Consider the following 15,975-nt stretch of genomic DNA (forward strand, 5'->3'; position numbering starts at 1 on the left):
GCCACTAGGTGGAGTAGGAGAACCAGTGCATGATGCTATCCTGTGAAGTCTCATGTTCACCACTAAGCACAATTACAGCTATCCGTAAGACACTGTTAACAGTCACTATAAACATGGTAAATATAAATAAGGGAGAAACTAGTTTCAGTCCTGTAGTTTCAGTAAAACAATTTGGCTATGAGTCTCAAGTAGGGAAACTGCCCTTGCCTTCATGAAGGGGCTCTTTGCTAGACAGGATCAATGGCTGCAGGCTAGGGTAGAAATTATCGCAATGCCAATTTCTAATATAATTGGCCAGTTACGTAATTGCCCAACTCAGGAACACAGCAGGTACTTACAAAAAGCATAAGTATGAGACATGCTGCTCAATCTTAAACACATTGGCCTGAAAGTCAGGCCACCAAGCACAAGGGGCATTATTTCCTAGTCAGTGGTGTTAGATGGTAGCCAGATAGGTACAACTCTCGGAATAGCTTTGCTGGGCACAATCACCCAGCAAGTTACATCAAACAGAATTGGTTCCATAAATGATACAGAGCCTAATCCATCATAATCTTCACACCCCAAAGCCCCACTAAAATAGAAGGGTCATGCTTTGGGGCAAGGAGAATATAGAGTGGACCAAGAAAGATTCTGGTGGTTTCTGTTCCTCTCTGTGCCCTCGTGTTCTACGGGACTAAGCAGAAAGTGACAATTAAGAGCTCATTTAAAAAATATGCCAGGCAGGTGCCCACATTCTCATTAAAGTGATTTTATTATGTTTTAAAAATTAGCAATGCAGCAATAAGTGCTCTTTCTTGCATTTGTCCAATGAGTAAAATAAATCTGTTTTTAAAATTATTTTACCCATGGGGGGGGGGGAGTCTGTGTGTGAGACAGCACCTGGAAACAATGCCAAACTGGAATGGGGGGGGCAGGGGAGCCCTCCTTCTGTTTTATACTTGGAGAAAAGAGAGTGACAAATTATATTCTAGGAAAAGTATAGCTTAAAACTTTGAATAAAACAAAAGCAAACTGTGCCCTGATAATAATATGATTAATAGAGAATGCCAAAAACAAGCCTGTGTTTTAATTTGCTGCCTGTAAACGAACAGGTGACATTGCAACATTCTGAAGGACAAGATAAGGCATCCCAACTTGATGGTGGACCAGATAACATGCGGATTTGTTTGCTGGGAGGGCAAACAGCCAGGGAACTGGTGGGTTGCTCAGTCATCAATTATCCCCAAAGTCTGCATTTGAGAATAATAATGGCGTTAAGACTGTGTCTCCTGCAAACATCCTCTACGGCCAGAGGAATACCCTGCCAATCTACTGGGCAATGTCTACTGCCTGTTTGGCCAGCTGGAGAAAGGCAGTGCTGGCTGGTGTTCACTCTTGTGCCATGATAACGCAGAGCAGAAAAGACATGCCACGCAGCATGCATGCCAGAGTGCCACAGGCAGTGGCACTAGGAGGAAGGAATATACCAAGTGGTTGTCTGGGCATTTTAAAAACAAATCTCGGCTATCACTAAAGTCACTAAGCTGCCATCTGGATGTGAAACTTGTGACGTAAAAGCACACACGACATGCTTCAAATGTTTGTTTTTTAACTGCTGAAAAAATTGTGCAGCAAGTCTGTGATATCAGGGAACATTCTTTTTCTTGTTACTTATTGTAGGCATTGGATTAGGACTAAAATGGCAGGTTTGGGACAACTGGACCAGGCCTTTGTGGGGTTCGTGTGGGACAGCTGCATGGATTCTGCACAATCAGGGCCGGATTTAGGTTTGATGAGGCCCTAAGCTATTGAAGGTAATGGGGCCCTTTATATGTCCAGCTGTCCTTTGTCAACAACAAATTGTCGCTGTTTTTTGTGTTGAATATATGCTTTATGGTAATTTATGGACCTAATAGGTATCTAAAGCCATTTGCACATAACAAAATATCAAAGTAATTTTTGATTTTGGAAATGTACATCCAGTTTTTTTTCCCTTTAAATTTTTTTGGGGGCCCCAAGAGAGTGGGGCCCTAAGGTATAGCTTGTTTAGCTTATACGTCAATCCAGCACTGTGCGCAATGATCACATGAAACCATATTCAGCCGAGAAACAACCTTCCGTTTCTTTCTTTGTGCCTTACTTATCAGAACGTTCTTCACTGACTTTCCCTAGAACATAACCCTGCAGCAGAGTCCCTGTTCTAATCTTTCAAATATGAAGGAAACAGCAGGCTATTTTAGCACAAGCTCCCTTGCCTGGGATTAAAGCAGAAATAAATTTCTGCCAGATGGTGCAATGAGCATTGTAAACAGCACCTATTTTCCCCCCCTCTGAATCTCACCAAGTGTTCCATAATGTATGTCAACGAAACCTCTGGGCCTCTAAATGCCACCCTGCTGTGTTCTTCTCCACCCTTGCTCTGACTTGGTTTACTCTCCTAAGGCCATCCTAGTTCAAGCCTCGGTGATATTTGAACCTGGAACATCCCAGTTCATATTCTTAGCCATAACTCCACACTACCTCTCAGCAAAGATGAACCAACATGACAGCCGAGCAAGCTAATAAGGGGTATGCATCAATTTTTCTCCCAAGGAAACTTAATAACATATGCAAACAAGGTAGGAAGCCTGGCTTGGGGGTTTTGTTGAAAGCAAAGCAGCTCAAGGGCTTGCCACCGAAAAATCATTGGAAATACTTTCTCAGGTGCTAAAGTTAGGGCTTGCTTAGGGCACAAAGTGAGACCACGTTGTCAGTCTGCCAAAAAGCACCAGAGGACAGAAGGAATTCAGTCAGCTGCTAACATTGGGGAAGGACGAAGTTTTGTTATCACCTTGAGCGCAAGGTTTTTCCCCACCCTGTTTCCTCCTCTTTACTATAGGGATGCCAATGAAATTAAACAGTGGTATTAAGAGTGAAAAGGAGCAAATGTTTTACAAGTGCCATAGCCCAGAGATGTCTAAATCCAAAAGGCCACCACTCCAGATCAATAGGACATCGGTGGTTCAGTGCAAATCCATTGTCAGCAAGCTAACTCCAGGTTTCGCACCTCTGCAGCACTGCGAGGCATCCTGGGTGCTCCCCTCTTTGACCAGACTCTGCTTTGTTGGCCTCCCTAAAAATACTGCCGCCTAAATGTATTGCCCTGACCTGGATGGCCCAGGCTAGCCTGATCTCGTCAGATCTCAGAAGCTAAGCAGGGTCAGCCCTGGTTAGTATTTGGATGGGAGACCACCAAGGAAGTCCAGGGTTGCTGTGCAGAGGAAGGCACTGGCAAAACCACCTCTGTGAGTCTCTTGCCATGAAAACCCCAAAAAGGGGTCGCCATAAGTCGGCTGCTACTTGACAGCACTTTACACACACACAAATGTAGCTCCTGAAGGGTGGGGCTGGCCCTGACTGACAAGGCACAATATGGATAATAATACATGAAGAAGACTTCGCAATTGCTCCTACTGGGATTTTAAAAAAAGTTTTGCCAGCTTCTGCTGGTCCAGCTTTACCTTGCACATACACTGAAGCCACACCGTTCTGCGATTCTTACGATGAGTCTTCTAGCTACATATCACTTATCTAATCACTGGCATCTGAAGAAGTGAGCTGTGGCTCACGAAAACTCATACCCTGCCAGAAATTTTGTTAGTCTTAAAGGTGCTACTGGCCTCTTGCTCTTTTCTACTGCTAGTGACAGACTAACATGGCTACTCGTCGTGATCTAATCACTGGTGATTTATTTGGACTATTTCTATCCTGCCCCTCCAAAATCTTGCCCAAAGTGGTAAGTGAGAACTCACCATATGGTTAAAATAGCATCTATCTTGGTTAGGCGTACCCACTTAAGCAAAATAGAAGCACCCCCTTTATTTCTAAGTAATACAGAAAAGGCATTTCACAGCTAGAACCTGACAAGCCGACAAGCCGAGGCAGGGCCAGTTGGGGGTGGGGGGAGACTTGGAACAGGATGCTGCGGTTGACCCTCAACATAAACACCACTGGGTTGGATCCTGCTAACATTTCTGCAGGTGGAATGGGGAAGTGCTTTTGTGTGTGTGTATGTGCTGACTCCCACCTCTTACTGCCGACTTCTCATTCCTCCCTCCTTGTGCTGTTCCTGGGGATGCCCTGGGAACAGCATTGGGGGGGGGTTTGGGCTGCAGCAGGATGTGGGGAAAGCAAGAAAATCATGCTCTGTTGATGGAAATCCTTCTGTAAGGAGTAATTTATAGCAGGATCCAAGCAAGTATATATCCGAAGCTCTGGGTATCTTTACGTTCAGTCTCACAGCTGGACTGCCATCTGCTGATCAAGTATGCAAACTTAGAGTGAAATTTGCTAATCTTGTAGTAAGCAGAGATATGATAATTAAATAATAACATCACTGCTTCCATCTGGATGATCCAATCTGAATAGTCACAACCCAGGCATAGGTGTGACGAGTGAAAGTTGACAGCAAGATTCCACAATGAAATCTGTTATGGATGTCCCTCCTCCCAGGAGATGCCGCACTTTTTGCTTGTATTATGGTACCTGACCTGCATAGCTCCAGGCTAGCCTGATATCATCAGATATCAGAAACTAAGCAAGGTCAGCCCTGGTTGGTATTTGGATGGGCAACCACCAAGCAACACCAGGTTCTTGACATGGAGACAGGCAATGGCAAACCACCTTCAAATGTCTCTCTTGCCTTGAAAACCCTATGGGGTTGCCATAAGTCAGCTGTGATTTGATGGCATGTGCGAGCACGCACACACACACACACACACACACACGGTACTAATGCTTACCATGATGGAAAACGGACTTGGCTGCACAGGACAGATGGCATAAAGTGTGATGAAGATGGATCCAGGTTCACAAGATGGTGGCACCGTGGTATTGAGAAGACACACAGAGGGTTTATGAATGGGAAGGATGGGAAATGAAGAAAGACAGAGAAAATGACATGATGGTGAAATTACAGGGAGGGGAGACAACACACCCATTGAAGTTAAAATTTGCCTGCCTTACAATTAACCAGATTGCTGTTTCATAGGAAATAACCTTGACTGTCTATTGTCTTTAGTGGTGACCCAATTAGTTTTTTGCTTTAACTTCTATAAGCCATCATGAGGTGTACGCATTGTTCTTCTTGAAGGCTAAAATATTTGAGACTGAAAATGTTGACATGCACTTGTTCATAGTTTAGGCAAAGAATGGGCAATGCCGTCAGAATAAGTGTAAGCATACCCTGGATTAGAGGGGCAGTGGTTCTCTGTGTGTTTTAAACTCATGTAAGTTAACCATTTTCTTACGAAACTGATGGTTGCCAAGACAGAGACAGGAAGGTATCGTATATTACATTTCTGGTATGAGATTCTTTTCCTGAAATTGTTAACCCCCAAAATGGAAAACAACAATGGACTTAGAATTAATGATACCACAATTTGGGCATTTAAAAAAGTTAGTTTCTGGTTTTGCCCTTGTCAGTTATATTGCCTCTATGCTTTAAAATTATCTTCACAATCATGAGGACTGGAATTCCAACCCTTTAAAGAAATGAAAGGTTGAATTCTCATCATTCCAAGAGCCCTCAGACCACTTACAACTTCCTCATAGAGTATATGTGCACCACAGGTGGTATGTTACCCATTGTATGCTTTAGGCAAAATACCACGGACTTTTAGGTGTTACCACAGATTATCTCCTGTATGTTCATCAAAACACCTATAGGCAGTAGGTGAATGAAAATGATGAAATACTTCTGCAAGTACTTGTCAATGGTCTTCCACCTACCTTGTGTGATATCATACCACACAATATACACATGAGCTGATTTAGTAATCAGTGATATTGAAGTTGTCAATATATTCCCATGGATCTTGAAAACAGGTGAAATGGAACCTGGCGGCTATATTCTCTGCATCAACAGTGTGACGATGCCTTTGCACAGTGCTGAATTGCATTACTGAGTGTAAGTCCTTCAAGCAGGCCTGGTGGCTGCGAAATTTCTGTGCTGGAGGGTGGCTGAATTCCTGCGTACTCACCATCTGCCAAGTTGTCTGAGTGCCAGAAGCTAGATATGTTAAATTCTAAAAGGAATCTGTCAAAAGAGGAAAAGGAAGACACGTTTTATGTTAGCCCAGAAATGTTGGAGGCAGGCAGCCCTTGTCACCTGCTGTACTCTAAAATACCTGGCTCTGGAACCAACAGGGATCTCTTACCTTTTAGTGCGCCCACAAGGCTGTTCCTTAAAATCCTACATTTTTTTCCTATTTGGAATGGATCATTTTGTCTCAAACCTAAAGTAAATTACTGGTAACCTCTGTGGCCAGGCTGTAATTAAGAGTGCTCTTTGGGGCTGTGAGGGAAGCGTACTTGGTCACCTTGAAAGCCATCTGCTCAGCCAGGTTGGATTGCTGGTATTTGGTGCACAGCAACAGCTGTGGAGTGTCCCTGGCAAGTTAATCTCCACAAAAGTATTTGAGTCTGGCTCTTGTCCCAAGTGCAAGAGTATTCGGAGCCAGCATTTCAGTTTGGGCCCAACAGACATATTGATTTCAGCTGCGACACCTATACTCTCATACATTTCTTTCCCACTTAATTTTCCTTCTCCCAGTTAACAAGAAAAGCCAGGTAGCATTTGTCAGAGGCAACACATTTCATCATGAGAACAGGATTTCTCTCTCCTCCATTTATCACTCCTCTAGCCCATCCTTTTCATTCAACAGATAAAGTCACTTATTCAAACTTAAGAGAGGCAGTTCTGGTGATCCAAGCTGGCTGCTTGCTTACATAAATGTAACACAGCAAGTATTCATGCTTGTGCTTATGAGGTCTGTACGCATTGCACGAGGAGGATAAAGAACACAGCTGTTTCCCATTGAAGATGCATGTGCCTACTTTCTCATGTATCTTACAATATAGCCATTTAGACATTAGGAAGAATTTTTTAACAGAGTGGTTCCTCAGTGGAACAGGCTTCCTTGGGAGGTGGTAAGCGCTCCTTCCCTGGAGGTTTTTAAGAAGAGGTTAGATGGCCATCTGTCAGCAATGCTGATTCCATGATCTTAAGCTGATGATGAGAGGAAGGGCATCTTGGGCATCTTCTGGGCATGGAGTAGGAGTCACTGGGGGTGTGGGGGGGAGGTAGTTTGGAATTTCCTGCATTATGCAAGGGGTTGGACTAGATGACCTTGGTGGTCCCTTCCAACTCTATGATTCTATGAAATGTGAAAAGTATCCTTTAAAGAAACTCTGTTTTAAAGTAAAAGCAGCCTGGAACCATTTTTGGCCTGTTGCAGACAGCATGTTGTATGATTTTGGACCAGTAACTCCACAATGAGTTAGATCCCCTAAGATCTTGCTAGCAGAAGAATGCCTTGCATCAGCAGGAGGCTCTTTGAACTCAAAAGCACTGTTAGCGGAATATATCTTCATGATCCAATCCTTTATTCCCCTCATTTCCTGTATTCTTGGTATTGTGCTAAGGAAACGTTTCCCAGAGGCTTGTGTACAGATATCCTCGACCTCAAGTAGAAGAAGAAGAGTTGGCTTTTATATGCTGACTTTCTCTGCCACTTAACGGAGAATCAAACCAGCTTAGAATCACCTTCCCTCCCCCTCCCCCACAACAGACACCCTGTGAGGTAGGTGGGGCTAAGACAGCTGTGACTAGACCAAGGTCACCCAGCTGGCTTCATGTGTAAAAGTGGGGAAACAAATCCAGTTCACCAGATTATCCTCCGCCACTCATGTGGAGGAGTGGGGAATCAAACCTGGTTCTCCAGATCAGACTCCACCGCTCCAAACCACCATTCTTATCCACTATACCACGCTGTAGGATGAAGCCAGTCTGTCTGCAGAACGTCACCACCTTGCCAGTGTGATGCAGTAGCCAGAACGTCAGACGAGGATCTGGGAGACCTGGATTCAAACTCTCAAGCAGCCATGAAGCTAAATGGATGACCTTGGGCCAGTCTCCCTCTCAACCTTTCTTATGATAAAATAGAGCACAGGAGAATCACATATGCCACCCAGAGCTCCTTCGAGGAAAGGCCAGATAAAAATGTAGTTTCTTTTCAAACTAATAACAATTTACAAACATTTTTCTACATATGGAGGAGTCCCCAAAGGTTTGTGTCTTTATTAGTACTGTCAACCAGATTTTTTTTTTTAGTGGATTAATCACCTGTCTTGTAACTGATGAATCAATTATGTTTAAATATAGTTGCATATTTTCAAAATGCCAGTTTAGATGTTTCCTGATACACTGAAGGAAGTGTAGACATTTAATAAACAAAAACGTTTTGAAAGGAAGGTCATCTTGAATACTTTCTTTTTCATCCCTTATTACAGTAACATACCAGAAGCAAAATAGCCACACACACACAAAATAAATATTCCTTTTACTTGCAGTCCCATCTATTGAAATTTGCCCATTATTAGCGCTTTAATCTGCCAATTAAACTCATTAAAGTTTGTGATTATAATTTTGCTGATATCATTTCTTCCGGAAATCCAAGTTTTTGTACTTACATGAGGAAGTCTGTTATCAGCCACTTTACTGCTGCCAAGAAGGCATAAATTGGCTGTTTAAAAAGAAGATAAAATCAGAGAAGAAGAGAAAAATCCTGCACATAATTCCAGCTCTGTTCCCTAGCCAATTACACAATTAGGAAGAAGAATCTCAGAAATAGTAGAAGTATGTAAAATGCATCCTAGTAATGAAGACAGACTAACTATCAAAAATAATTCTGAACCTTCTCTCTGGAAGGGTCAGCAAGCTTATCAGAAATACACAAGAGACTTTGAAGATATAATTACTTCACCGGCTCTCAACTGTAATAACCTCAGTAGTTTCTAAAAGGAAAGAGATGAAGCTATTCATGGAACTAAAGGTTTAGAAAACATTTATGTTTTAATGATGGAGACAGAATATGTTTTCAGTGCAAACTGTAGGGAAATAGAAATGAGCTTTGTGAGTACCCGATTCACCACTAGTAGAGAACCTGGTAGCTACTGCAGAATACAGAGAAATAGTGACTTCTGGCTGTGATGACAATATGGGCAGTTTCTTCTGATGCATGGAGACCACAGACAGGAAAAATAGAGTGCTCATGTGTAACATGCTCTTTGAGTGGCCAGCTGTGTGGTGCACAGAGACCACAAAGAAGTACTCTTGCTCCCGTGTCTGGTAATTTGTCATCACCAGGTAAATCAAAGATTTATATAAGTTAGCACGTGGTCTTTGTGTTTTACTGTATTACAAGACTGAATTTATATTCTGATTCCATCTTGGCTAAAGATCTTTTATTTTTGTTTGATTATTTGTTTTATTTTATGCAAAAATCTCTTGCCAACAAGTAATCCTGTACTGCTTGGTACTAGACAGAATACATGTTAGGACTGTAAACAGTTACACTGTACAGTGCTGAATTCAGAGGGGGTACATAAGATATTTTGTCAATTCGACTACAGTTTCTGCTAGTTGTCATTATCTAAGTAGAAATAAACGTGATCAAACTGGTGTGGCAGACCCTCGGTTCAGGATAGGGTTGCCAGGTCCCTCTTCTCAACCGGTGGGAGATTCTGGGGGTGGAGCCTGAAGAGGGAGGGGTTTGGGGAGGGACTTCAATGCCATAGAGTCCAATTGCCAAAGCGGCCACTTTTCTCCAGGTGATCTGATATCTATCGGCTGGAGATCAATTGAATTAGCAGGAGATCTCCCACTACTACCTGGCAGTTCAAGCAAATATAGACACTTCTGTGTACAATGAAGTTACAATCAAAAAAACAACAACACACAGAGTCTGGTTTAAGTATAAACCCCAATATACAAGTTAACAACTATATTGCTACAATCGCCACACATGTAGAAAAAAATGTAGAAAAAACACCAATAATAAGAGACTACTATTTCCTATAACAGGTAAGTATTGTATAACATACACTATTTCAACAAAGTAATGATCTTAAATATGTTTTTTGTTTTCTTTCAGTCGTCAGGCAGAAGAGGAAGATGATCGTTTCAGTTCTTCTTCAGTTCCTCCTCTGACACCTTCAAAATTCTGTTGGTATTATTTCTTAATAGTCTAATTTTCATGAACTCCCTATGGGTAGTAACAGTTACATCTTATCTGCCTTCCACCGGCTAGTCAGATTTCATGAGGGTTTAGGGTTCCCCTTCGGGATCTGCTGCTACTACCTGGCAGTTCTATATACGGACTTTCATATTTGTGAGCGTTTTACACCTTTTGTACTATTTAACGCTTTGCGTTTTATTTATTGTTTATTTATTGTAGATCGTGTATTTTTGTCCCTTTGTCCTTTACAATTGCGGTTGTCATTCTGAGGATTGCCTCACAATATATTTATTAACAGCAACCCTATTGTGACATTTATTTGCCTGTATTTTGGCTTGTTTGAAATTGTGCTTTGCTTTGATTTCTAACTTCCTATTAAGCACTTGTGGCCAACTTTTGATTACTACCTGGCAGTTGGCAACCTTAGTTCAGGACCTATGTGAAACGTGGTTATCTTAGCCCCTCAAGCGTTGAAGTCACTAGAAGGATCTATTGCCTAGACCATTAAGTTTCCATTTTGTTGTGGGCCTCTTTCTCTACCCCCCTAGATCTTGGGCTCATGACGAGCTTGTGTCTGCCCACTCACAAAGGACCCAGGTAATGCAATGTTTGGTCCATTTACAGAATAAAAAGAACCAAGGTGGCAGGGCAACAGGCAGGAGCAGAGACACCCACACCGACTGTGCTCTAGCATAACAGAACAGCACCAAGCCTCAGAGAGATATTCACTGGCAAAGAGATAGTTATTTGATTTGATATTTTATTTATTTAAAATATTTGTAAGCCTGCTTTGCTCTCAAACAAATTCAATCCAAAGTAGGTATTTATTGTTCTCAATGACACAATGGAACTTCAGAGAGATTTTAACCTGACCATGCACCAAACCACATGGACATTTACTCAAAGTATTTCAGGGCTGTCAATGTGCTCTGGACAGTATGCCTCCCTATCTTTGGCACATCTCTACCTAGCAAAGGAGACCCCAGTGATACCAGGCACTAAATAATGATGTTTCACACGTGAGAAGGAAACTGACCACCTCTAAACAAACCTCTTTCTCCTTCCACCCCAAGCCTTCCCTTCCTTTCCTTATTTGGAGGTCTTCTCATATCAGAGGACCTCTTGTCACCACATCTCCATTCAATCAGAAGGCTAGCCTGTGATTTCACCAGGATTTCTCTTCCCTTCCCAGACTGGGGTTAAATCAAATGCTTTGCTTCCTGCTATTCCACTTCTGCTCTGCTGTGTCACCTGGGTTTCAGCCCCCTCATGTGGGAAGATATCAAAGAAGAGAAGAATGTTGTCTGAACTAAACCTCACAGTTCAGTTCTAGCCATAACAGCTCAGGTGAATATTCATCAGGGAGAGGGTAGAGAGCAGGCCAGGTAGGTTGGATGAACGTAAGAGTGTGGCTGATTTAGATCCAACTCCCAGATTTGTACCAATGCAGAAGTATCCCTAAGAAGCCAGGAAACTTTGGATAAGAGAAAACCAGAGATTTAATATATATCTCTTTTTTAAATGTCTCCTGTCTCCCTTCATGTCCCAGGAATATATTTATAAATGTATGAGATGATTGTATATATGGTATGAGCTCAAGGAATAACAGAAAATTTAAAAAGTACTCAAAATAAGTTATTTAAAATCACCAAACCACAAACACAGCAAAATAAGATGAATAAAAATTATGAATGAATTAATGATGAATACTGCTGCTTTTACTGATATCCCCCTCTACGGAAAAAAAGATATAATACATTCTGTATTTTTTAAAAATCTAAGAAGCTGTTCATCCAGAATTTTTTTTGCAAATTAGGCGCATATCTGATTTGCAAGATTTTATTTTAACAGTCTGATTTGAATGTTTGGATTTCAAAATTTGAATGGTGCAGCATTTTAGACCTGTTGTGGAAAAGGCAACACCTGAGGAGCAAATTGTGCCCCAGGCAAAGGATGGAGTGAAACGAGTCTATACCAAAAGCCAGGTAGGCCCTTTGCTGCTGCTCTGACCAAAGAGCCTGACCTGGGAACTTTAATAGAATTGATCACAGGAAAGAAGCTGGGGATCTTCACATGATCAGTTCTGGCTTCAGGGCTAGAACTAGGAGTTGCATAGTCGGGCATCCACCAAAGCCCACAGTCTGGAAGAGGGCTCACTATGGATCAAAAATGCCTGGCTCCTCTGCTCCCACCAGGAAATGGGATGTTGCTCCAGATGTTGCTGCTGCTTTTACCACTATGTCCCTGGAACTGTGGTACATGATTCCTTTTCCTGATGGGAGAGGGCACCCAGGTGCCAACAAGGTGCCTCTCTTTTTGAGTAGTGCTCTGCTCCTTTCCCAGGCATTTCTCCCATCAAGAAATGGGGAATTTCACCCATTACTACTGGCAAGGCTAAAATCAGTGTGGCAGAACTGGGAGTCTAATGCTCTTTGCAGGAAATGGGAGATCACCTCAAAGGCCACTGTGACGTGGACTATCTTCCACTTCCTGGTCAGACAGAGACTGGAGAAAGTAGAGAGTGACTCCCTAGTCTTTTTAGCCCTTCTTGCAACAACACTGTTTAAAGGAGTACTGGTAGGGGTGTGTGTGTATCTGTGTGTGTGTGTGCGCATGTGCACAGGAGTCAGCAGATGGAATGAAAGAGGATGAAGTGGCAGTGGGGTGCTCAGTGGGGTGAGGACACTGAAGGGAACTTTGCCAAGGCCCCCTAAAACCTAGAGCCAGCAGTCTGACCTATTGATATTTAGGAAGCTCTTAGATTGTAGAGCGTACTTCACTCTTTCAGCCAGAGCTTGCTCCCCTGACCAGAAGTATGAGTGTGATCCTGAGATGGAAAAAGAGAGGTGACCAAAGTAGAAAATGTTGTAAAATAATGGTGACTTCAACTGTTTTCATATTGAGTGGGTATAAGATGTTCCAGTCCTGACAAAGGCAAAATATTTTTAAATGCCATGACTTAGGGCACCTTGGAACCATGAGTCATGAGAACAACTAGAGGGGATGTGACCCTGGTCTTTCACAGAATTATGTTCAGGGCCTGGTGAACATGTTGAACCAGTTGGGAAGAGGGACCACAAAGGTTATTAAATTCAGCATTTGTGCAAATGGAAAATAACCCCAAAAGTATAACACAGCCACAGCTTTCAAAAGCGGAAACTTAAGAAGTCAAAAGGAAAGGAAGAGGGTCAAATAATCTCTTCAGGATGTTTGGAAGCTATTTCCAATAGAACATGTACCACAGATCAGGAAAGGTACATTCACAATTAAAAGGATCTTAGAGTGGTTAATGAGCAAAGACAAGAATGCTATAGGGATTATTGCTAAGAAAGGGACTGAAAATAAGACAAGTGGTATCACAATGCCCTTGAATAGAGCTACATTTGGAATACTATGTATAGTTTCAGTTGTCCCATCTAAAAAGGCTAGAAGAAGCTAGACAGATGCCAGTTTCTGACCCAATTTTCTAAAGGAGGATGAGCAGAGATGCCAAAGAAGACCTTCTAGGGCTAATTGACAAACTGAAAATTAAAAAATCACCATGACCAGATGGTATACACCTAAGAGCTCTTAAAGAATTAAAAAAAGAAATTGCAGCTCTTCTAACAAAAACATATGCTTTGTCATTAATTCCAGTCTCTCTCTCTCCTAAAGGATTAGAAAATATCCAATGTCCCTGATTTTTAAAAGGGATCTGGAAGGGACCTTGGAAACTACATCTGCTTAGTTTAATGTCTTACTCAGGTAAACTGGCAGGATGCACTATTAAAGACGTAATTGTTAAATACACACAAAAATGAACCTTGCTGAAGAGAGATCAACATGGCTTCTGCCTCATGAACTTCTTCAAATTCTTTAGTGTCTACAATCATGTAGACAGGGTGACCTGGGAGACACTGTACAGTTGCATTTCCAAAAAGAGTTTGACAAAATGCAGACGAGGGCAACTACAATCAAGTAGTTGGAGCACCTTCCCTTTTGGGGGCTTTTTGGCTCAGAAGAAGGTGGGACATGATATGCCTATGCAATTAGACATGGTGAAGAAAAACTGGGGGAATAGAACCTTTCCTTCCTCTCCCACCCAATAAAGATGATTGTCAATAAGTTCAGGACAAACAAAAGACAGTACATTTTCTTACAATGCACAATTAATTTGTAACATAAAACCAGGCATGCACTGGCGTCTTAAAGACCAACAAAATTTATTTCAGCATGAGCATTCATGAGTACAACTAATTTCATCAGATGTAAGACTTTTTTAAACAGGTGAAATGCACACTAGATCAGTTGTGTCTGGTGAAGTGAGTTCTGACTCCTGAAATCTTATGCTGGAATAAATTTTTGTTACTCTTTAATATCACTGAAATATGGTTTTATTTTGCTATTACAGTCTAAGATGGCTACCCATCTATAACTAACTTGTGGAACTCTCTGCCGCAGGTTGTAATGATGGCCACTAGGTTAAAATGCCATTGAAAAGGGATTACATAACTTCATGAAGGACAGGTTCATTAGCCCTGATGGCTAAAGGGGAACTCTGTGTTCAAAAACACTAGTTGAGGTCAGGATCAGGGGGAGGATTAGGCATCTGTATCCCTGCTGTGGGCTTTTGGGGAAATGATTGGCTACTGTGGGAGGTGTGATGCTGAGCTAGATGGATCATTAGCCAGATCTAGGACGGCTCTCATGTTTGTTTTGGCAGGAGGCTAAAGTTTTGCCTGTAATCATCAAGATACCAGGTTTAGGACCGGCTACTGGGTTGCAGTTATTATATGCATTCTCACCAAGTCTATTTATACTAGTCAAGGACCCCAATAAATTATACCACCTCTGTTAGACTCTTGCCATGGAAACCCCAAAAGGGGTCGCCATAAGTCGGCTGCGACTTGATGGCACTTTACACACACACACACACACACACACACACACACACACACACACACACACTACTACCTAGCCTATTCAGCTGTTCTTTAAGCCTTAGGAAACAGCAAGCAGGAGTAAAGAAGTGGCTAGTGAACCTTTTCACACTTCGTTAATGTCCCTTTAATGATGTAATCCAATTCAAATCATTCAGCCGCAACCAAATAAAACTAATCAGTTAATCCAACTCTAATCAGCAAATCCTATTCTGACCACTTAAAGGAAACACAAATTGTAACTTCACTGCTGTTATCGTAATATCTGAATTCTCCGTGCTTAGCTAGCACCCTGGAATTTCTGTTATGTTTCACACAGCCCAATAGCATAGTGCAGGGTTAATTTGGAATTCATCGCATATATAAACCAAAGCTATAACAGACACATGTAAAAATGGGAGAGGGGAGAGAATAAATTTTCCCAGCATCTTCCATTTTTTCCTAAATTATTATATACATGCTAACATTTGTCCACAACAAACAGCATGGAACAAGTCCCAGAATAAGCCCTAGAAAACTGGGTACATTTCATACAAAAGAAAGTGCCTGTCCCCTGTATTAAACTCTTGCACAATCCTGCTTGGGTCTCTTGACTCCAGTTATGTGTTTGTGTAGCATGGGGAATACTGGCTTCCACTTCTGCCTTTGCATCATCCTCTAATAGTATACCAAAGCCCTCAGGCTCAAAGTAGAGGGAAGGATGATGATGAAAGGCTCCTGTCCTTGCCGAAATTCATCAGAAGTGGAAGTGTTTCCGCCCTCCTGTGGTCCTCCCCTGTACTCCAGACCTAGGAATGATAACATTGGTCTGGCCCCTTGGCTTAGGAAGCAGATCATGAATGCTGTTCTGATCTGTTATGCGTTTCTTTCTGTATACTCTACCGATGAAGATACTTACACTGAGAAGAGGACGAGCCCCGCTGTGGTGGTGGTGGTGCGTTTTACACATGGCTTGGTAATCATACATTTTCACCCTACAAAAACAGAAGCATGGAAAATGGGACCACAAGTTGAAT

The 15,975-nt window shown here is 42.1% G+C and overlaps 1 protein-coding gene across 1 annotated transcript in view; it reads right to left on the bottom strand.

The window, feature by feature from the left end:
* The window catches only part of CACNA2D4 (calcium voltage-gated channel auxiliary subunit alpha2delta 4), a 171,546-nt gene that overhangs the window by 5,759 nt on the left and 149,812 nt on the right, over positions 1–15,975 (bottom strand). The window contains exons 30-32 of the mRNA XM_056846716.1: positions 15,858–15,933; positions 8,494–8,546; positions 6,003–6,058 (exon numbers count right to left, since the gene is read on the bottom strand). Coding sequence (XP_056702694.1) covers positions 6,003–6,058; positions 8,494–8,546; positions 15,858–15,933 — 185 coding nt within the window. The remainder of the gene's footprint in view (positions 1–6,002; positions 6,059–8,493; positions 8,547–15,857; positions 15,934–15,975) is intronic.

This window comes from Euleptes europaea, chromosome 3 (assembly GCF_029931775.1).
Source record: "Euleptes europaea isolate rEulEur1 chromosome 3, rEulEur1.hap1, whole genome shotgun sequence".
NCBI classification, from domain to species: domain Eukaryota; kingdom Metazoa; phylum Chordata; class Lepidosauria; order Squamata; family Sphaerodactylidae; genus Euleptes; species Euleptes europaea.